Below are 24642 nucleotides of genomic sequence, written 5' to 3' on the forward strand. Positions count from 1 at the left end.
TTGCGCGGGAACCGGCGTTTCGACAAGCAGATTTGTCTTCTTGAAAGATTGATTTGTGGCTTGAGCTGCTGCTGCATTCAAGAAGGCACCAGGATTGCCGTGAGGGGGATTTCAAAAGGCGCCGAGTTTAAAGTATTGATGTCATTTAAAAGTATTCATGTCATCTATGCACCAAATTATTCATGCTTTTTAGTCTATTTGCCTCATTTGTAGCTAAATAAAGCAAAAAGAATGATTGATTGATATGTGGTATTAAATTTGTATAACGTCCCAAAACCACGATATGATTATGAGAGACGCCGTAGTGGAGGACTCCAAAAATTTCGACCACCCGAGGTTCTTTAGCGTGCACCCAAATCTGCGCAAGCTGGCCTGCAGCATTTCCGCCTTCATCAGAAATGCAGCCACCGCAGCCGGTATTCAATCCCACGACCTGCAAATTAGCAGCCGAGCAACTTAGCCACTATAGACCACCAAGGTGGGGCCCAAATAAAACAAGAATGCAAGTGTAAATGGAATATTTAGTATTCATGAATAAGTAAATCATGTTTGAATATGTAAAACCAGAACTTTGGAGGTAGCCAAAAAACAGCCATGGCGCCGACTGAAATTTTTCGTCGCCAAACGGGTGACAAAGTTCGCATTTTGGGGCAAGGTACCCACCAACGGCAACCCTGAAAGACAAGTTTGCTTGAAGTAAGGTCACTTCATCGCCACCACTGCTCGCGAACTCTCACACCTATTTTGGTACTTACGCGGAGGCAGTCGTACTCACGTCAAAAAGAAACCTCAGGTACAGCTTTAACTTTCTATAATGCAAGTGAAACATTGAAGCCCCGGGCAGCCACAACGGAACTGACGGATTCCAGCTGAACCTCAAGATACCGCTGCCTATAAACTCTGAGAAAATAGTCTCACGTCTACTACAAAATACACACGAAAACAATGACGAAGCATTTATACAAGCGCGTCAAGGTACTGAGGCCAACGCAATCGCGACGTGGACGAAAAAGTGTAGCGAGGGCATTTCAGCCACTGATTTTGTACAAGATGTGCTCATGTGAAAAGCAAGGACTAATTGCCGTTCAGAACTGGCAACACCTCTCTATCGTGCGACTAAATGAAACGTGGTGGTGGCGACTTTATAACTAAAAAACCATTCAACTCTGACAAGGGTATGCAGAATGCACAATGCACAATGCACAATGCACAACACACAATGTCCATGTTAAGATTACGAAGAAATACAAGGGACACGAAATCTCAGTGGTCGCTTTTAGTGCTTTCAACTTTCGCGACACAGTGGGCGTAGGAACCGTGTCTTTTTTTAACACCTTGGGATTGCATGAACCATACAACTTATGAGCGAAACCGCATTCAACAAGGTGCTGTAATAGTACTCAGCCTCCTACGTTACTGACTTTAGTGTTGGCACCACTCAACAGGAACAAAACAGATTGATGAAATGAGTATGTTATAGAGCCGGAAGAATATCGTATTTACAGTATGTACATAATGACATATGCGGAAGTGAAGTTTATATTAGCAATACAGAGGGTCTTCATTGGCACCGGCAATGCAGTCTGTCTGACATAGTACTGCACTTTTTCAATGAAATGCAAGTGGTATGATGGTATGGGGTGGCAATGTCGTGCCAGAATTGTACAAGCGAAGTTTAGGCTGTACGTGGAGAAATGCGATGACATTATCCCCCTTAATTACCATAAGCGTGTCGTGCTCTCTAACACTTTTTTTTCTTACCCCCGTCAAGCACACTGTTTCTGGGACGCACTGTTGGCTCCCGCAATACCAATTTCGGGCTCGTGCAGTGCGCACGGTGTAAACGCATACCCATTTGACACTTTGATAAAACTAGTTCCACAGATTGCTGTATCCTCTAGCAGTAGCGACAAGTTCACATGCCCACGCATGCGCACAAACAAAAAACTCGGTTTTTCCTCTTGAATATAGGACGCGAGCGCGTCACAGCATCGAAAGCTGCGTGGCAGGGATTCATGTCCTTTGGTTTCTGGCCTGGTGAGTCCACTATTTACAGGTGACGCAGCTGCTAGACACTGCAGCTAGCGATGTATATTCAGATAATATAATGTACAGCCTCCAGCATTATAATGTATCGCGCGTGCGTCGACCGCGGGCAGTGTCAGCGCCTTACAACGGCAATAATGCGCTAGACGTGGAGTCGCGTGCGCCGGCGCACAAAGCAACGCATTACAAGCTCCCGTGACATCTGCCATACTGCTCTTTTCAGGGCGAAACATTCGCTTTCTTTGTTATAAAGAAGCCCGAATTCCACACAATCACTGACGGCTCACAAGATTGCCTGGCGAGTCAACTTTGCGCAGTTCATTTCGCTGCGGTGGCAGAAAGGTAAGCAGTAACAATAAATGTTGGGTTTTACGTTCGGAAACCTCGACATGATTATGAGAGGTGTACGGGATTGGCTCCGGAGTTTTGGAACAACCAGGATTCTTAAGCGAGCACCTGATCATAAGCACACAGACCTCTAGCAATTCAACTTTATTGCAGCCGCCGCGGCCAGGATTTCAACCTTTCGCTTCGGGGTCTTCATTTGAGCACCATAATTGCTACAGCACTGCATTGCGTTAACAGTAAAGATCAACAGAACGTGCATCGATAAATCACCGCTTTTCTTCACACACATTCTTTTGTTCGCACAACTATTGTTTTACTTCATGTCTTCTATAACAGAGGCAAGAAATGGCAGATCAAGAAAGGCAGTGAGGTTAACCTGTCCAAGGTAGCCGCTTTGCTACCGCGTACATACGAAAGGGAAGGCCTTGTGTAAGATACTAATACAGGCATTACGACAAGGCGCGCATCGTACTGAAAGGAACAGCGTGGTAGAGGACACTTGCACTAGCTTTGTTTAGTACGGTTGTGCGTACTGCCGGTATCGCAGATCATCCAATGGATTATCGCCGATGTAAGGCGCTGGTACAGCACGCGGTCGACGCTTGCGCGATGCACGTAAAATTGTTGGAGGCTGTTACATCATCCCCAGCGGCGGTTATAAGGAATCTTCGGATCGGAGTCTCGTGTGCTGACGTCTCTTCCACTTCGACTTCCCAGACGCCGACGTCGTCGACAGCAGTGGCGTCGTCGACTTGCCACTGGAGTTTGTTCTGCGCGCTCCAATAGCACCTGCCGGCCCGTAGCCAGTGGAAAAAGTCTTGATCTCTTCTAGCATGGGCTCGCACACCTGCAATGGGGGGGAAGGGGAAACACAAGAATAAAAAAGAGACATTAGTGCATAAAATAGCTGAAGCTGGCGTTTAGCCTTTAAGCTACAACCCTTGTGAGAAAAAAAAAATAAAGTCAACGTTTCGCCTTAAAGTGACGCAAAGAGATACCAGAAAGTTGAAATGGTAAACTTAGTAAGGTTAGTAGCTAACTCGCATTGGATCAAATGTGGTACAACTCTGTATGCAAAACACTGGTACAAGGGAATACGGCAGCTCTAACGAGCAAATTGACTTTCGTTCTGTATTCGCTTCGGCGTGACAGAACAGTGCAGCATATGTAGAGCTATTGGCTGTCTGCTGAGACCCGCTAGGAATATACGGTGCGCACGACCAAGAGTTACAACGCCCTGATCGTTAAAGAACGCATTTCGTCTCGGAGGTCCACAGCTGGCCCTCCTCTGCCTTATACAAACATGCACGCTTCGCGCGACGATGTACGGAGAAGGGGGACCATCTGCGACAGCTCTCACCCACGGCCCAACGTTATCGAATGCACCCTTCGCGCTGTAGAGATAACTGGCTCGTTTCATCTCTGCTTCGGTCGAGTTCATCGCTCGCGCTCTCAGGTTTTCAATAGCGCGTATAACACAGGAACATAGATACTGACATTTAGTGCAACCTTACGGCAATAGCAAATATCTCCCCAGAGTCTCCATATAATTCGTACGTCAATAATTGCGACCGGCAAGCGCGGAACACACCGCACTGTCACATTAAAAACACGAGGAGTGAAATTTTGAAAGCCCTTTGCCAACTCTCCAGATGAACGATTGCAAGTACAGTTGCGAAGTACCAACGAAGCCATGAATTAATATACTTTTGCGAAATAGAAATATACCCACTATGCCGTAATTCGTCATCCTAACAATAGTGAGGTACGTCCTTTGCGTCTGGAAGGCACAACGCTCACTTACGTAGCTTCACACTTTGTGGATGCTTTGGCTGATGACGATGAAGAATTATGGCAGGGCTATTTGTAATGCGTTGGGAGGTTTTAACAGCCATGTTGTTCTTCGCCAATCTTTTCATATCCGGTGACCATCATAGCTCGTAGTAATATTTACCCACAAAAGTGATTATATGCCACTGCGGATGTGTGCCATTCGACCCACCGCTCCCACTGCTGACTACTCCCACAACTCACCATTACATCACTCCCTCAAACAGCTGCCACTGCTCAATACTATCACAACTCACCACTACGCCCACTACTCCCCCCAACAACAACCACTGCACACTACTACCCCAACTCACTACTACGCCCACTACTTCCTCCGACCGCATCTACTGCTCACCACTAGGTCCACTAATCCTCCAACCACTACTACTGCCCACTTCTAAAGCAACGGAACAACAGGTCTGCTACTTCCTCCAACTACTACCACAACTCACCACTACACCCACTACTCACTCTAACCACTACTACTGCTCACTACAACCACAACTCACCACTATGCCCACTACTTCCTCCAATTACTACAACTGCTCTCCACTAGGTCCACTACGCCCTCCAACCACTACTACTGCTCACTACAACCACAACTGAACAATAGGCCCACTACTCCCTCTAACTACTAGCATTACTCACTACTGCCTCAACTCACCACTATGCTCACTCCTTCCTCCAACCCTAACTACTGCTCACTACTATCACAACTGAACAATAAGACCCCTGCTCTTTCCTACTACTACAACCTCTCACTGCTACCAAAACTCACCACTACGCCCACTACTACTGATCACTACTCCGTCAACTCATCATCAGTAGGTTCACTACTCCCTCCAACCTTCACTAGTGCTCACTACTACCACAACTGACCAATAGGCCCACTACTCCGTCCAACGACTACCACTGCTCATTACTACCCTAACTCACCACCACGCCCACTACTTCCTCTAACCACTACTGCTGCTTACTACTCCCTCAACTCACCACTAGGCTCACTACTTCCTCCAACTACAACCGCTGCTTACTTCACCATTCCTCCCACTACTTCCTCCGACCACTACTACTGCTCACTACAACCACAACTGAACAATAGGCTCACTACTCCCTCCAACCACTAGCACTGTTTACTACTACCTCAACTAACCAGTGCGCCCACAATTTTCTCTAACTACACTACTGAACACTACTACCTCAACTCACGACTCGGCCCACTACCACTGCTCACTACTCCCACCACTGAACAATAAACCTGTAGCGTCATCATCATCGTCATTCATCATCATCGTCATTTTTCTAGCCACCGCGCTGCGCCTCTCGTGCGGCTCATGCGAGAGCTCGTGGCGCGAGAGGTGGAGAACGAGCACCAGGCCTGGCGGTTCGGAAGTGGCAGCCGCTGCCGCTCCGCTTCGGCAATCGCCTTTGATAATAAAGTGGCGAGAGAACGACACGACCACGTTGGCCACCGTCCTGTCTTCCTCTCTTGCTACAAAGCTAATACATCCAGCCACTGGCAATGCTTCCCCAACTCACCACTAGGCCCACTATTGCTTCGGCTGCTTCCCAACTTCACTCGCCTACTTCATGCCGCGTGTGGTAGAGTACGCAATTTCCCCATCGAGTCCCTGAGTTTCTGTAGTCCGCGTTTGCAAAAAAAAAAAATTATAAACTGTGGTAAGGCGTGAATAGCTTTCCACACCATTGAAGGATGAGGCAGGGTTCTAGAACTTTCATTTTAGGAAATGTGCAGCTATAGCCACTCGGCTTTTTTGCGATAAATCGAGAATAAAGGGAAGGCCCTCACAGCGTGATGTGATGCTATGGCAAGAATACCAAAGCAGTGAGTTGGTAAGGCATCGTGAAACTGAGAAAATCCTACTTTGCAGCACCCTATCAATGTAGATTTTGTGAAACGCGCGTCAGCCTGTTATAGCAAACAGCATCAGAAATTTGTCACAGCCAGTGGTACGACTGTACTCTCGAAGCGTTCACACTGCAGTGTATAGACCTTTTTATTCAAGGCGATCTGGGTGCCATCATAGTCCTCTCTGGGCTGTTGTTAGCGCGAGTGACCCTCCAAGAGATGCAATGCCGAAGCTGTGACGTTGGCTTTCGTACTCTTCTGCAACAACCCAGAAAGGAGGAAATCCCTTTCTCCGTAAAAAAATGTCCATACAGTAGACCACTGGCGCACGCACTGATACACAACTACCTATGGCTAAGGTTCTCTGGCCATACGTGCAAGAATCACCGCCACGCTAGAGTTTTAGAACGACCTCTACCCCGCAACGGTTCTGTCTCCACGGGTTAAAAACCATACGCCGGACCCCTAATCTCAAAACAGACGCTCACGTGCTAATCTGCTAGCAGATGCATGTGCTGTTGCGTTTGGCGGGCCACCCTTTTGCCGCAGCCACCAGAACGGAAGAAAGGCAGCCACCTCGTTTTGTGGAGAGAAGAAGCAGCGCCAAGATGCCCTGCTGTTTCCGTGTAATGGGCACTGCGTGGGTCCTTCGGGTCCACGCCAAGATTCGACACGTGACGTCTTCAGGCCCCGTTAAAGGCCACAATGCCAACCTTCTGCCGATTGCGGACGTCATACCATCACGCTGGGCGTCTCTGACTGATGAGCCACCGACGCTCAAATCAGCACCAGATGTCCAGGCATGGCCCCTCAGAGCCACCTAGACCGTGACTGCCGTACGACAAAGCATGAGTGGTCAGCCAGAGTGGCGAGATGGCAGACTCGTTTCACCTGCTCAAGCAAGTTTCGCCGGAGGAGGCAGCATCGCCGAGGCCATACACGTGTTTGGTTAGTGTATTTGTGTATGTGGGGGGTGGTGCCAGCATAATACGCATAATAACACTCGTGTATGCTGCGGGACATGTTATTGGACAGTGGCGTATGAACCTGTTCTCTGATCTAGGGATCTGGGGAGATGAGTCTGTATTTAATCAGCCCTCGCGGGATGCTTAGTGTGGTTCACTGAGCTTGTTCACTAGACAGCCTTTTTCAATGTAGAGCTTTCAATGTAGAGCTTCAGACCAGAGAGCCTATGCCACGTAAATATTGTAATTAAACCCTCTCTACGAAGTTCAATCTCCTCTTGCCTCGATATTTCTATCCCGGATCGCCGGTGCCGCAAACCCTGGTCGCAACAGCGCTCACTGTGTTTTTACTTCAGACACTAACAAAAAAATGACTCCACCATATTTAAAGAAATCGTAATAAAATGCGAATGCATTTCTTGCGGCGAAAGTACATGGCGTAGTAATTGTAATGGCATAAATTGACGAGGAGGTGAGGGTTTGTACCATAACAATTTATTTACACATTCATAAGAACCTGTTTGTGTGGTCATGGTCATTTCCCTGGCTTGCGTTGGCACCACGTGCTCTTCGCTTCACAGCCTTGTCTTCCTTTTTTTTTCTTGTGGTCGATGTTGACGTTGAAGCTACTGCAGTGACGTCACCTCCAGATAGAGGTGTAATGCTCGGGTGGGATTGTGTTACACTTCTTGTTAGGGGTACCCTTTCCCGTCAGACATTGGCCTTCACCGACTTCTGCCATCGCCTTGAGAGTGAGTGCCAGCAAACGGCCGAGAGTGAGGCACGCTTTTCACTTCAAAGTGGGGAGCAGAGAGGAGAGAGATCGAACGACAAGAGAAGGAGCGGCGAAGCACTGCACCTGTCATTTTAGCAGAGGAGCATAATGCCAGCGTCTGTTCAACACAAACGCAGCAGAAATGCTACAAACGCGTTGAAACGCACTCCACTGAGGCGCTGGCAAGTCAATGAGATGGAAGCTCCAATTGCTAGGGGCAAGGATAAGCGCGCGCGCCTGCAGTTGTTGCCGACAGCTGTCGGTGCCCAAGCGTGACATTGTGGGGGCTCTGGTTGCCAGAGACGCACGCGCCCGCCGCTGTTGCTATGGCAGAGGGTGGTGGACAGATTCCGACGGATGCCTGACACAGCCAGACTGTGAAATGCATTCGCATTTAAAACATTCTGAGAGTTGAACTGACGGCACACGCCAAGGTGTGTGAACTCGCGAAACGCGCCAGAGACCGTCGCGTATGGGGCAACACCAAAGGTCGTTTGACAAGCTACGATGTAATTACCGATGTCTTTTACGTGGCTCACCAAACCTTTGCTGCGCCCAGTGGCGAGCTGGGCAGGACGCACGTGGTGGCTCTACGACAACTGTAGATGCGTACGTATCCCGACCCCCACTGTGTAACAGACTCTATCCTAGTACACAACCGACGAATACAAAAAAGAGAAATCTGCCGCATTGAGGTCACCTGGTTAACCCACATGCTGCGGAATTGTACCAAAAATATGCAAAGTGCTAACTTCAGAACTCTTCCACCGCAGTAGGCCGCTACCTTACGCAGCCCCAACCTCGGTGACTAACTTTGGGCCGTCCTAGGGAGCCTCATGTGAAGTTCTAGGGAGCCCTCACGTGCTGGTGGCGCGCACATGAAGGCTCCCTAGGCCGTTCAGCTAGCCCGCGATGCTGTGGCGAGGAAAAGCCTCAACGTTCCCGCGTGGGAGACCTGAGGCCCAATGGTCAAATGCCCTCCCGGAATAACAATAAAGCTGTTACCCACCATACTTGACTGACGAGACGACGGATGTGTTCGCTGTATAGCTTGTACATAACTTTGACGCCACAACTAAATTTCGCCTGCAGTTTGTTTACGGATGCTCTAATAATTGAAGACAAACGGCATATCTTATTTTTTTGCAATGAAGCATACATCACAATGTTCAGTTACGGCTGCTCGATAACCGTTTACATTGATCGAGCGGCCGTTGTTGAGTATAGTCATGTCTATGAAGAAAACCACATAACAAGCATTGAAACAGCGTGCTGGATGACAATACGTCCTTGAACAATGGCAAAACTCGCCATTGCGTACCCGGAAACCGGATTAGTTTGCAGGGCTTTGTACTTCACACGAGGACTTCGAATTACATCAGATGGCCCCTTTTCTCCACGCACCTGTTTTTCGCTTTCGTAGAGTATAAAAGAGAGACCTGTCCAGCCACTCATTGAGTTCATTATAAAGCTGCCGTGTGTACAACACAGAAATTAAAGACACTAGAAGAAAAGCCTGAATGGAATGGTTGACGAAAGCAACAAAGTCATTCAGCTAAAATGATGGTCGCCGAAGAATATACGGTTCTACCACAGTGACCACAAAGCGATTATGGATGATATTACTCTAAAGTATTGATAATCCATTCTCTCATTCAAACCCCCTCAGCAACATGTGTGGTGTTTCATACAGCTACGCTGGATATTTGCGTTTGCGGGCGGGATGATAGCCATTTTTTTCGCTTGGAGGAAAACCATATCTTAAAGCGAATATCTCTTAGTCTACCTCGTATCTTCGTTGTCATCATAATAGTAATATTAGTTGTAGTGATTGATTTGATTGATATGTGGGGTGTACCGTCCCGAAACCACCATATGATTATGAAAGACGCCGTAAAGGAGGGTTCCGCGAATGGCGACCACCTGGAGTTCTTTAACGTGCACCCCAATCTGAGCACACGAGCATACAGCATTTTCGCCTCCATCGAATATGCAGCCACTACAGCCGAGATTCGATCCCGCGACGTGCGTAATAGTAACAGTAGTAGTGGCAGTAGCAGTTTTAGTTACGTATATCACTTGCCCGTACGGATGAGTTAATAAATAAATTTAAATTACAATGATTATGCTCTGCGTTATGATGATAGTTATCATCATTACCTTCATTACCATATTGCTTACCGATGTTTTTCATGACGTGGAACTGGATCAACGTTTTTCTTGTTGCTTTTTATTCCTAATGAGAATTGGCAATGTAGTAAGCTGTAGCAGCGGTCGCCATGAGCCCGCAGTTAAACGACCAGAATCAACATTTATGTATTTGTCGCATTGGGCGCTCCAGATCATTAAGCCAACCCAACGAAATTCACTGTGAGTTTGCATCCACCAACCACACACACTTAAGCGAGGCACATCCACGCTCATGAGACAAGTACAAATCATAAGGGCACTCCCCCGAGCTCCGATTATCACAAAGAAATCACCTCAGGCGTTTATTGCGGCACTTGGTCGAAAAGCCACCGTACGAAGTGGACACACCACCATGTGCCTCATACGCAATTCAATACACCACGTACAGATCCTCACTTTACAAGCACATACTGGGCTGGGCAGAGCTACAAAGAACTCTAGCAGTACGAGTGTATTAACGTGGCAATGTATCTGTCATGAGGCTCGTTGAGGCCGCCTGATCACAACTCCCGCGAGTGATTATCTATCTATGCTTTTAGGGACGCCTTATTCTATAAACATACGCGCATCCGGCTGTGTGGTGATCTGATATGGATATGCTTCTTTCTTGTCGTCACATTTAAGATTACGCCGAGATAATAAATTACCTCGGCGTATTTATTTATTATCGACTTTTTCCACTGCGCGACTCTCTCGCAGGGGCTTATAGGCTGTCGTGCGGCCGCTGTTAACGAGGCGAAGCTACAACGAGTGAACGCTGTCAGGAATGGCGTGATGAACAATCAGCTCTATTGCTCTCTTCTCTGGTTCTGCTGTCCCTCGACAAAGTATCGCACCAGATGTCGTTCTCTCACAATAAATTTCCCCTGTCTTCAGAGGCATAAATCCACAAAGACCTCAAGGAGGGACACACGTCTTGCTACGACGTGGTCATTTTTTTCAAGTACTGAATCTTTTATTGCACAAAATTAAAATTATGCATTCACAAGTAGTAATAATAATATAATAATAAAAATAATAATATAATAATAATAATAGTATTAATATAAGAAAAGTGGCAGATCCCACGCAAATTGGAAATCGACGATATGCGAAGCACGAATGAGGAAGGTGGGCATGTTTCTTTGAAATCAGCACAACGTTATGAGGCGGAGGTAAATTATGCCGTGAATGACTTTCATGTCATGAGTATTTTATTTGTACTTGTCACTTACTTTCGTCGTCTATTCACGTCCCCTGATCCCCTGATGCCAAACTTGGTATATGTGGAATTAGCGAAACGGTCGCGACCATGCCAATTAGCGTGGCATGTTGTCAAGTTTTACACGGCACACTTATGAAGATTATTATGTTTCAACCTATCATATACATTCCTCACACATTCACGTCACGTGATGCGAAATTCGGTATATGTGGAACTAGTGAAACGGCCACGACCACGTTCTGAGCGCAGCATGTAGTCATGCTTTTCATAACACGCGTGTCATGATTATCATGCTTGCACCAGTCATATACATTCGTCATCCATTGAGTTCACGTAACAGCAAATTTGGTATATGTAGAGCTAGCGAAACGGCCGCGAGCGCATTATGAGCATGGTATGTTGTCATGTTGTTACATGACACGCATCTCATGATTATCATGTTTGCACCAGTTACATAGTTTCGTCATTCGTTTGCGTTCCATAATACCAAATTCGGTATATTTGTAGCCAGCGAAACGGCCGCAATCGCATCATGGGCGCGGCATGTAGTCATGTTGTTAGATGACACGCACCTGATAATTATCATGTTTGCACAGGTCATAAACCTTCGTGATCTATTCACGTACCGTAAAATACAAAATTTGGTAACGAAATGGCCGCGAATGTATCATGAGTGTGGAACGTAGTCATGTTGTTACATGATACGCATGTCATGATTTTTCATGTTAGAGCCCATCGCTTCTGCTCGCCATACAGTCATGTCATACCATACCAGTTTTGCAACTATCATGTCAAGATACCACATCAAGAGCAGCAATACTACAAAATTTAAATCATAACTTTTACACATACATACTATATTTTTATGTTCTAATTAGTTACCTATGCTCATCATATATTTATGTCATGCCATACCAAGTTTGGTATTGATACTATTATTGAAACGGCCAGGAGAGCTAAAAGTCGTAAGTGGCTAGTTAGATAGATACGTTCAAAATCGCTAAAGTTTGCCAAAAATGCTTCGCATATAATAATAATAGTAATAATAATAATAATAATAATAATAATAATAATAATAATAATAATAATAATAATAATAATAACATTATATTGGCACCTGGTTAGAAGAAACATCACTATCTAACTGCATGTAAGAGACATCACATGGCGAAGGTTCGTTCTCATAACAACTCATAGGCAGGCACTAGCATTTTTGCGGCTGCATCACTCGTGTTAAGGTATACAATGAAATTGGTAGCACATTTTTTCGCTAGCGTATAGAGTTGTCTTCCATCACGCACACCGGCTTCATTTCCGAGTTCTTCATACTTAGTTTCTTCTTTTCAGTAAAAGCGCCTCACCTTTTAGGGTTCGCTGAACGGAAAGTGCATTGTCCTTGACTGTCCAAAATTTCAAAGGGGAAATTCGGAAGGTAAACCTCGAAGGAGGACGCTTACATTGGGTGCACTCCCCCCCCCCCCCCCCCCATCCCAAGACTGTACACGGGATTAAGGCTCCGCCCCAACCCCCTGACCCTCCCATACTTTACGCCGCTGCCTGTACCGACATAGATGGCAGACGCGTGCGCCGCATCGTGCTGCAATAGGTCAAACGCAAAACAGTTCTCACTTCACTCTTTGGACTGCGCTTTCCCTAATCCGTCGGGGTCGCGCATGACACAATCCCTTGAGGAAAGAGTGGGGCGCTGATTACACGCTGAATGCGGCACCTCTCTTGTACCTTGCATCGGTTTGGTCCTTTGCATCTCTCTCGTCCCTTGCGATCACGCAAGCGAGCTTATGTGCTCGGCTGATTGCGAGCAGACGTGTCAGGCCGGCGCGCGTGCGTTCGCAAACACTCTAGCTCTCAGTGTGTGATTGATGATAGTGGGGAAACTCATAGGGCTCATCGCCGCGTCTTCACATGCTTATCCAGTAGGTGTTTGTTTGTTCTAGTTTTCACGTTCCACAGAAAAACCATCAGCCGACCAGAAGACGAGATGTCTTGCCCAAGAAAGTCGACAGTGAGCTACTCAGGTAAATTGTGCATACTTTATGAAATTCCAAAGCGCAATACGTCAAGGAAAAGCGAGTCTGTTCCTCGGTCAAGTGCCTTCTCATTTAATAACTAAAACATTTAGCGCCGTTGCTAATATCAGTCGACACATAGCTGTGAGCCATCGGGACGCTAAGCCGAGCTTCCTAGTGTGACGAAAGTGGGATGAGTTGAGAGTGGCACCCGTAGGGATAATTATCCACATAATTTTAACGCGACAAAACAGTGTACCTGCACGCAGAACACTGACGAAGTCGGCCACGCTTCTGTAATAAAAAAATAATGTGCAAGCATTTTGGGTTGATTACAAGTACTATAGCTTTCAGTTATGGTCTGTTATTATCTTGGTCGACCTGTTTTGGATGCTGTGACAAGCTTACGCGTAGATCATTTATGCACGAATGCGATGTGGGTGTCCGGTATTACGACACCACCTTAATTCTAAGCAAGATTGAGTGCGAAAGTTTGGTGCAGCAGCGAATATTGTCGGCAGTATGATAAAATACACACATTCTAATTATTGCACAGATAATCTCTCCAGTACTACTAGAAAAGTGCCGTTCTTTTCTGTCTCATTATCTATCGTTTTCTAGAGAAGGTGTGAGAGAATGGAATTATGCGAACGTGAAATAGCCAAGCTCATTCATGTGAATCTAGACAGCCTTCGATAAACGTCCAATCATCCTATCTTCTTAATTATTCAGCGGAGGCTCGAACAATGACGCTATTGTTTTGGCCCACTACACATGATAGGGTGAACTTTAACAACACCATTACTGAATCTGTCCTGAAAGGGTGAAAGCTTTGGGCTTTAAGAAGCATTCTCCGGAGAGAATCCACCCAATCGCTGCGGGCGGTGGGCAATGCCTGACGTGATTCGCTCATCTATTAAGAATGTCCTTCTCTGACTCTTTCTCGGGCCCCTAGAGATGAGATCTTTTCGTACGCATCAAAGCGTGTCGACCTTGCCCAATGCACTTTGAAGCCTTTGCTAATATTTCGGCGAGATGTGTAGAAACGTCCGCTTCAGTGATTTTTATTCCACCCCACCTCTGTCCTCGATACTGTTATGCCTGCGAGTCCGCAGTGAACCTCCATGCCTCGGAAAAAGGAAATCTGTGTCAAGGCCAGCACGCGAGCCCGCCTGACGCGATCAACAACTCAACGGCGTCATCACGCGACGGCGTCTTTCTGGCGCGCACGTGCAGTGAGTCATCTCATCCAGCGAGCCCATCGAGTAAACAACCGGCGCCTTCCTGTCTGGGGGGGTGACGCAATGCCTGGCGTCCTTGGGTGCAGCCACCTGCAGCGCAGCCTCTCCAGATTCGATGAGAAAGAATGACGCGGCCTAGCGGCGACCCCTTTGGAGGATTCGGACCTCACGACCAGCGGCGCTTCTGGTTGGACATTTGGTTTCTCAAAGAATCCACCCGGTGCATATAAAAGAAGCCCTGCGGCGCGTCGCGAGCAGCAGACCTGTTGGAGAGCAGATATGTGTGTCGCAGTTGAGCTATGTGTTTGCAGACATGTGTGTCAGAGAAGAGAGCTATGTGATAGAGGGTTGAGCTGTGTGTCAGAAAAGAGAGCTATGTGATAGAGAGTTGAGCAGACCCATTTGAGAGCAGAGGAGAGCTCGGCTCTTCGGGTCTCTAAGCTGTCGGCCCCAGTGCCGAATTTGTAACGACTCTGTATATATGCTGCACATAAACCTTGTTTAACTCACCGTCGTCTCGTCCGCTCGTCTATCAGCTCTGCGCAGAAGCAGTCGCGAGCTGACAAACCTACGCTACCAAACGGCTGGTGACCTTTCCGGCGGAGTTCCAAGCAGTGGCGCCTTCGGGACCGTGTTGGCGTCGCCGTCTTTCGAAACAGTGGTTGCAGCGGTGAGATTTCGGGGCGCCCTTCGTAACGTCGTCGGAGGCGCGCTTTGTAACAATACCCGTCCGTGTTAAGTACATCTGAGTTTCTCTTGATGTATTCATGCTTCTGAGCTCTTCTTAGGAGAAACCTTCCGAGACATGGTGATGAGCTCAACATACCCAACGTGCTTCAAACCTCTCTTCAATCTTGCAAGATAGGAATAGATTAAACGACCATCTCTGAATCCTTGAAAGCTTCTTCTCATAGCCTGTCTATGGTGTATCGTATAGTAAGACAGTACTATCGATGCTACTATCAATACAGTCAATGGTGGGTCACTATCGAACTTTTGATAATATGTTCACCCGCAGGTCAAGGGTAAACATACCATCACGGTAGAATTTAGATGGAGGCAAAATGTTAGAAGCCCGGATACAGCTCCATGTTAGTGCCCAATAAATAACACCATATATTCAAAGTCTCCGGTGTTTCCCCGTACAGCATTCCTCCTAGACCAATCATGTTTTTTACAAAAACTATGGATAGCGCTATCTATAGTGTGTTTGATAGTACTATCAATAGTATAAAGTTAGCCGCACGAAGTGAATGCAGCATAAACTTGATTCTCCAGTGCGTGGAGCAAAAGGAGCACACTGAGAGACAAAAAAAAGTTGACATTACGCTCCTTCGCCAGATATTTTGTTTGACACATGACAATAAAGTCGAATCGTTCAGTTGTTTAGAAAAGAAAACCCTCATATGGCACTCACCTTCGTGACTTCAAGCTTGTATTTTTTGCATTTAAATATATCAGGATCTTGATTCGTTTATTGTAAGTTGTTAGTGATTTATTGCATAATAATGTAACGATGCACATATTCCAGCATTTTCACTGCGCTAATAATGCATTGCTTTAAAAAAACATCCTCATAAAATAAGGGAGCTCAATATTGTGTACAGTAGGCTAATGCCTATGCCAAATTGTTTGGCGATATCACCAATTAACATCAGCCTGACTAGCCCACTGCAGGGCAAATGCCACTCCCATTATCCACCAATCAATAAGAAAATAACCACTCACAGCACTGTCGACAGTAACATCCGCTCTAGTACCATGGTAACAATTTGTTGTAATACCGCATACCAAGCCCCCCTCTTCCCTCTTTCCCCCTAACCACAATATTTTTCTGCGCCATAGAATAGTGAGCATAAGCATGAACATTTCAAAGAGGTGCTCCTTCGACCACACAAAACCTGTCCTTACGCTCCTTTCACAGGCCCGACACAGGTGTCTAAATTGCAGAAGCAAAAACTCGTGTTGAGACCAAGCGTTTGCACTTCTTTTACATCTGCGGCCGCATCATCATTGGTGCAGGTCTTCTATCACTTCAGGTCCTTCTTGTGGCCACCGTTGGATTTTACGCTGCCTAGTATTTTCTCGTTACGTACTCAGGATCTTCGGATGACCACCGTTGCTTTGCAACCATTTGTTTTTGGACTAACTGTTGCCTTCTTCCTCTTTAGGGGACCAGTAGGGATCAGTGCGAACCACCCAATTTTCTTGGCACATCCCAGTTTATAACGACGATAGTTTTTTTTCTTTACGGCCATACGCAGTGCACCAAGAGTTAACTCCTTCGCTATTGAAAATTTGTAACAGAGTTATCATGTATTTTATGCATACTGGTGTCTGTGTTTACTAACATCACGTTTGAATGTGAACCGAAATCAACTAGCCCGCTTTATAGCTATGCTAGAATTGATATGTGAGGTTGAACGTCCCGAAACCACCATATTATTATGAGAGACGCGGTAGAGGAGGGCACCGGAAATTTCGACCACATGGGGTTCTTCAACGTGAACCTACAGCAACGGGCCTATATCATTTTCGCCTCCATCGAATATAATCACGGCGCAGCCGTGATTCTATTCCGCGATCTGTGAGTCAGTAGCCGAGTATCCTAGCCACTATACCATCACGGCGGGGCTCTATCTGTCCTCTAGTAAGTGAGAAAACTGTAACATTTTTTCCCGGAGTATGTTAAAAGATTTTCATTATTATAAATCTGTGAAGAAAACTCTCAACAGCCAATCTACTACGTCGAAATGGTCGTACAGCGTCGTCTTTTGTGTAGAATGATCTAAAAGGACTTACACACACGACCCCATCAATTAAGCAAGTCATAATCTAGAAGTGGCTACACACTACATACGAAGGAGGAAATGACACACGGCACAAAAAGCTTGGTTCCTAAAACCGTTGGTCAGGTTGCTATCTGCTACCACAACTACTACGAGTGTACTACTAGTATTACTACTATACCACTATAGTGCATGGCATGCTGACGTACACTTGACTGCTGTGAAAAATACATTTCGTGAAAAATAGGGGTGAATTGAAGAAAAGAAAGTGAAGCGCCGACAAGCAAGTGTTGGGTGTCGCTCTAAGAAGCGCACAGGAAAAAAAAAAGAAATTTCCCGCGTAAGTATGAAGAGTGAAAGTGTTATGTGCAACGATATGCTTAAAATAATACGTCATCGAAAAAGCGCATCTCTGAAGAATACAATGCTGTAGACGTGTCAGGGCCACAATAAGCTCCACTATCATTTACATCGTAGGCTTTCAACAACGATATAAAATTTGTTTGATACTTTTGGCGAGAATCGGCACTTGCGCTAAGCATGGTACTTAACTGCAGGCGTTCTTATGCGCGCGGTAAGGTGCGCATAATTTCTCTTGCGTAGCCCTTAGCTTGCTCCCTCAGTATGTCGTTAATGCAAATGCCCCGTTTTCCTCATGCGGATCTACCGCAGCTATATCCCTAAGGTGCGGAAAGAGTGCCCAGTGCCTAAAAGAATTTGCGTGCTTCTTCTGGCAGTCCCTGGGCTAATAGCACGTGATATGCGAATAAAATTGAGCCGTTTTATAGAAAGCTAAAAGATCGAGCAGGATGATGTATCGAGTAGCCACTAGAGTGTTTAGGGCCACGGTCAAGTGCAGAAACAGTGGAAGCAACAACTCACCGGAAAAAAACTACCGCATATCCATGAAGCGACTGGTGGTGAAGGAGCTTACTCTAGAGGCTAAATCTGGCGAACCATGAATAGCGGGCCCCCCTTCGCTGCCACCTTAGCTTTTGCGGTGTTCATAGTGAGTAGCGCTATCGACGTGCACTGAGTGGTGTCCGGCGAAAGAGAAAGCAAACAAGCAGAGAGCGAGCGCTATATATAGGCGCAGCCACCTAGCGGTCTCCTACCAAACTTCTCGGTGGTGCGGCCACGATGTAGCATGTGGCAGCCGTTGCCTTGCAGCCTAAGGCGCGGCGCTGTGTCACCTTATTGCTGCCAGAAATTGAGTGCCTTTCTTCCTCTTTTCGGACCACTACCACCAGCACCACCAGCCTACGACGAGAAGCAGGCGGCGCATCGAGCATTGCAAGAAAACATGTCTCGTCAGCTGCTTCCCGAGCCAGTTGCGCTGCCGGGTGACAATGTCAGAGTAAGCTGAACAATGGTGAGACGTAAAAAAGAAGTTTGTACTGTGGTCGGGTGCAGAAAATGTGATGGAGACATCAAGACAGACCGCTGTGCCCCATTTGCTGGCCTCCCCGGAAACGGCGGCAGCGCGGAATCGGCCGGCCTATGGCAACGCAGAATGGGAAGTGGAAAGGAGGCCAGTAAATCACGTGTTCAAACGTGGCAACGTGGCAGCGCCCCTTTGCCACCGCGGATAACGGTCTATAAATGGCTTGCCGTTTCAATGTTGGACTAGATGCTCTTTCATGGCTCAGTGGCTAACGCCTCGCACTCACAAGCAAGAGGTTGAGCGTCCGATTGCCGTCGGTTCGCACCGACGGACGCTGGTCACGCCTGGCGTCAGACTATAGAGTGCTCGCGTTTCGCTAACGAAGCGTCACTGTGCCCAGCGTGCGCGCGCGTCAAAGCTACATTGGAGTATATTGGGCTCTTCATGATGAGCTCACGGCCATTTTGCTAGCTCCACATATACCAAATTCGGTGTTACGTGATGTCAATGAATGTCTAAATATATGACTGCTGCAATGCATGATAATCCTGACACGCGTGTCATGTAAGAACATGGCACCATATCACACTCATAGTGTGCTCGTGGCCGTTTTGCTAGCTCCACATATACTACATTTGGTATCACGTGACGTAAATAGAAGACGAAGGTAAACGACACATTCAAACATGATAATAATGACACGGAAGTCATTTACGTCATCATTTACCTCCACCCCATAACGTTGTGCCGATTTTAAAATGACATTTCAACATTTCTCATTCATGCTTCGCAAATCATCGATTCCCACTGTACGTGGGATCTGCCAATTTTTCTTTCTTGCGTTTTCACGTAAATAGATACGCATACTTATACGCTAAATGGCACCGACGACGGTGGCAATATCCCACCAAGAGTGTTCATATAATTGCTGTCGCAAGGAATGTAGTTTTTTTAGAATACTACTGCGTCTCAGAGTAGCCTATAAGACAACTACGCCGTAATTATTGCAAGTCCTAAAGAAGAGAGCCCTTCTCAAGCTTAAAACGCGACGTGAGCCTAAAACATACCTTCTCCACGATAATTGCTAATGAAACATATATCACAGTTAAAGAACACGGGCTTTCTTGTTACTGCAATTGACCACCGATTCCGTAGCTCCATGATAAAGAGTTGTGTTTATAATCATCGCTGAGATTTATTGGGCACGGCTCTTGAGCACATATAATATCAAAATAGAAGCTGAGAAAAGCATTATCACTGACCTTTTCCGTGCATGATTGGGTGGCCCGTAGCGGCAATATCACGCCGTTTTTCAGCGGATAGCACACCACGCTCGAGGTTTTTTTCTTCCCGAAGGTGTACTGCGAGAAAGAAAAAAAAAGTAATACAATTAAATTTTTCCATGGACAGCACAAGTATTCAGGAACCTTCAAGTGCAAATAGAATTGTGAAGAAAAAACATTAATACCACGTAATGAATAAAGTTGGTGACGCATGTGAATAACCACGAAAAGTTATGTTTAGTCGTTGTACAAAGTGTATTGTGATAGAGAAAGTGTGTCAGCGTTATTTAAACTACGTTTATATAACAGACTATTAGATCATAAGGTTTCATTGTGGGGAACACAATGTTCGATCTTGCAAGTGGTCTGTAAGGAGTTCGGTTGCGTGCCCTGGATGTCTGGAGCTAAGCTGTTATTCAAGATTTTAAAAGATAGCTGCGCGAAACACTGAGGACGTGTTTCTTTAATAACAGATCTGGTGACACCTCCGTCGTGGAGCCCTTTGTCGTGTTGTACGTCACTGAGTTAAATATCTCGAGTGCCAGCCGCTGAATCAAATATTCTTTGTTTCTTTTTAAATTCTTTGCGCGAGTACATTGCTGTGTTTTTAATAAAACACAGTTGATAGTTGGTCCTTTCTCTCTCTCTCTCTCTCTCTCTCTCTCTCTCTCTCTCTCTCTGTGTGTGTGTGTGTGTGTGAGTGTGTGTGTGTGTGTGTGTGTGTGGCGTGCGTGCGCGCGCGTGTGTGTGTGTGTGTGTGAGTGTGTGTGTGTGTGTGTGTGTGTGTGTGTTTTCGACTAAACAAGGTTGCGTAGTTGAAATGGAAACCTCCACGCAGGAAGCAGTAGGAATTGTAGAAACCTACGCTCACCGCAGTGATGGGCTTCAGTGTTCCCCCACAAGTTTGGACTTTGTACACATTCGTCTCACACAGAAGTGTATAGATTTATAATATTGAACTATTCCTCGCATACGGACCTATCTCCGAGCAGGATAAGGAAAACAATATCGATCGAATTGACATAACTTTCTAGTTGTGCTGAGGATGACGAGACGAGGACGATACAGAGGCTACTGGACAGGGATTGCAGATCACCGCTGAAGACACAACCCTGACCGCCTTGCGCAAGGTGAGCGACCACGTAGGCCGCAGGATAGAGGTTTCAAACAAACGTGGCATATCATACGATGCAAAGACGTTTTGCGGCTGGAGCGCGTTTTTGTAACAAGACGCGTTCGGAATTCTACCCACTATCTACACCTTCTAAAATCCGACGAAAAGGCTGTTGAAGTCGCTTATCCACAAAAACGCAAGCGAGCCTACAACCTTCCGATCAATGTGCCTACTTGGCATATATGAATGACCAACACCTGCCAAGAACTCAGGGAACCACAACCAACGAATCAATAGGAGATTCATTTTAAAAACACAATCAGGACGTCTTGTTCATACTAGACTGCACATTCAACAACCTACACGAAACGAAGACCATTTACGCCTCCGGGAAGTCCTGAGACACGCCATCGGCGCACGCCCTTTCCTAACGGCATAGTACCAGAAAACCATAGTGGTCGGCATCTAGCAACAGCCAAAGCTCTGGCGCACCACTGTGCGGCGAACAGGCACAGTGTTGTTTAGGTGGATGCCTCCAGCCCATACCATGAGGGATAGTACACGGCCGCGGTAGGGCACCAAAACACACTAATAGGCGGCCTAACTTTCAAAAACATGAGAGGCAACAATTGCGGAAGTGGCCACTGTGCTGGCAACCTGTCACGAGCATTCGAGAGTCATCATCACAGACTCGCGAGGAGACTGTAAACATATTGGAAGAGTGGAAGAGGATACACCCGATACCTAGAGCATGAAATTTTTGAAAACAGTGACCGCACCAACGCAACTGTGCACCGGACAACAGATGGTCCCTCACACACGTGGGCCTCGGGGAATAATGAAGAGGCCAGCGCCGTGTCCAGCGGGCTTCATTGCCGGACCATGCCCGTGCCTTACTCTGAAGTGGATGGCAATTTCACTGCAGTCTTTCTCTTCGAAGAAATCACCGAAGGCTAGCTATCAGTGAAGGCGACTTTTCATAGCACTAGCAAAGCGCTCACAATGCAGAAGGAGCGTTTATTTCTTCGTCTTATACACCAAAAGAGTACTGCGCCCCAGAGTTCCAAAACAGCAGCAGAGAGCAAGAGAGAATGCGGGAAATATATCACGCGCGTTTCTAACAAAATAGTTATGTGCCCATTTTCCTCTTTTTCCGGACTTGCTAAGTATATATCTCTACGTAAGCCTATGAATTATTGTGCAGTCGTTCTGCAAATATTGTGGCTAAGTGAATTTATCACTAGGTCAATGCTACAATTTCAAATATGCATTACACTAAATACTATGAAATAAAAATAAAAAGCTTTCGTATAGCTTAGTCAGTGGAGCTCCGGGCACTTATCGTAGCAGGCTGTGCGTTCAAAGGTTCGACTCCTGGAAGAGGTAGTTTTTCATAAGGTATTTTTTTTCTCATTTTGATGAGTTACTTTTATCAGCGTCATATCGGTGATAGAAATACATCACTAAAATTTTGGTGAACCCTGTCGTAAATTACGCATTAAAGTTATCATCACGCGACATGCCTCTGAGTTATTATCAGGAAGTCACAGAACGCCGAAGTCTATGACGTCATCAAGACGTCACTTTGTAACGAGACTTCACATGGTAACGTCATCTGATAACGTCGTCGCCTCGGCAAAGGAGCTCCAATCATGGAAACATTGCAGAACCAGCCGAGATATAGAGAGATGTTAGAGGGAGACGGCGGAGGCTCACTTTTTACAGCGAAACTTAAATAATGCTTCCGCCTTTGAGTAATATTAGGGCAATGCGCAAGGAAGCTTGTGAGTTTGTTTCCTCCTGATGAGGCACGAGTTTTAATTGTGCATGTTGTGCTAGCACGATATGCGAGTATAGGACTAATACGTGATTCATTTAGAGTAATTCTGGAAAACATCTTTGACCCGTGTCCCAAAGTACGTTGTTTCAGCTTTCGCAGGCCTCAAGCAATGAACTCCGAATGAGTGAGTAATGAGAGCATCTCACTTCGGAAAGTGAAGTCACGATCGTCTTCTTTTGGCCCCGCACCGTGGGAATGGACGACCACGACTGGCCCGACTGGCCCGACTGGCCGGACTGTCGGTACGAAGGTACCCGCTCACACTGGCGCAAGTTCTCCAGGAACCGGTTCAGCTGCTGCTTGAACATTCGCGTGGTGAGCGTGTAGAGGACGGGGTTGAGCGCCGAGTTCACGGGCAACAGAAACACTGCGACCCAAGCGTACAACGTCTCGTCGATCTTTGTTCCTGCAAAGAGAATCGGTGGAGATCACAAAACGGCGCCGCAACTTTGGGAAAATTGGGGTGGTGTGAATGGTTGTAACACGAGACACTGACAAACGTCTAGCTGGCAAGGCCGATGCTTTCGCAGCGCAATCGGTCAGTGGGTAGTTTATGCGCGCCATATTTCCCATCAAAAGGCAATGTCTTGTCGCACGCGTGGACAAACCTTCATTTGAATACGGTAAGGACATATTTGTTAGCAGAAAAATAGGTAATGTGCCGTAGATATTACAACAATGAACAGTACGAGACTACTGAGAGTTGGTCCGAGCAAGTGCTTCGAACTTTAAACCTTGTGAAATCAGGGTAAAAAGGTGAGCCGTAATTTTTGTTTTCTATTAGAATAACTTGTTCAGCTGTGGATATTTTAAAATCGTTTCTCGTTTTACGATATAATTCTGCAGAGAACACTGTCCGAAACCAGCATCCTTCGGGGGTAGCTCAAATAGTGCCATGCATACACATTTTTGAATTTTCTTACTAAGGTCATTAACAAATGTCTCCCAGGGGCGTAGACAGAATTTTTTGGGGGTGACATATCTTTGATTCGAAGTGTGGGTCATGCAGGCAGATGTTGTCGGGTGTGATTTTCTGATTTGTATGCCATGGAAATAGAAATAAAAATTTGAGAGGCCTGGCTACGCCACTGAAGTCTGCATCCATCCCTTTGCACGCGGAGAACCTGGCAAGAATCATCGACAGCTTGCGAGAGCTTCTGGAACCTCATGCACAGGCTTCCATACGCTGCTTCACAGTGTCTTTTTTTTAAAGAATGATGTTCTTGTTTCCCTCCTACACCCTTGACTAATCCCCGTAAATGGCTTTTAGGGTCAATAATTGATCGCGATGAGATTGCGAAAACGCGTTCGGGCGTCGTGGAGTTCACGTGCTCACGTACCGGCTATGGCGATGATCTTGATGAACACGATCGGCATCCAGCACAGAAAGTCGGTGCCCACGATGAAGGCGAATCGCTTGGCGATGGCTCGATCCTGCAGCTGCTGCGTGGAGCGTAGGCCCACCTTGGAATGCGTGATTGTGATGAACATGTTGAGGTAGGCGTAGGCGATGAAGGCGAACGCCACGCTGTTTACGATGCAGAACACGAACGCCGAGTACTCCCAGCCTGGGAAGGAGCAGCGAGTTGTGGAACATGGAGGACTGTGAGTAGCGCTGTAGAGCGTGAGAAGAAAACAGTACGAAAATAGCACTAACAAGAGCGCATCATTTCTAAGAAAAAAATGGGAGAATTTTCACGCACAAAACCTATTTGCTTTCTCCACTTGTTTGCACC

At 46.5% G+C, this 24642-nt stretch overlaps 1 protein-coding gene across 1 annotated transcript in view; it reads right to left on the bottom strand.

Moving 5' to 3' along the window:
• Positions 1 to 509: 509 nt before the first annotated feature.
• The window catches only part of LOC142817888 (uncharacterized), a 182915-nt gene continuing 158782 nt past the window's right edge, over positions 510 to 24642 (bottom strand). The window contains exons 18-21 of the mRNA XM_075895824.1: positions 24247 to 24474; positions 23053 to 23312; positions 19932 to 20030; positions 510 to 3241 (exon numbers count right to left, since the gene is read on the bottom strand). Coding sequence (XP_075751939.1) covers positions 3050 to 3241; positions 19932 to 20030; positions 23053 to 23312; positions 24247 to 24474 — 779 coding nt within the window. The 3' untranslated portion in view covers positions 510 to 3049. The remainder of the gene's footprint in view (positions 3242 to 19931; positions 20031 to 23052; positions 23313 to 24246; positions 24475 to 24642) is intronic.

This window comes from Rhipicephalus microplus, chromosome 5 (genome assembly GCF_043290135.1).
Source record: "Rhipicephalus microplus isolate Deutch F79 chromosome 5, USDA_Rmic, whole genome shotgun sequence".
NCBI lineage: Eukaryota > Metazoa > Arthropoda > Arachnida > Ixodida > Ixodidae > Rhipicephalus > Rhipicephalus microplus.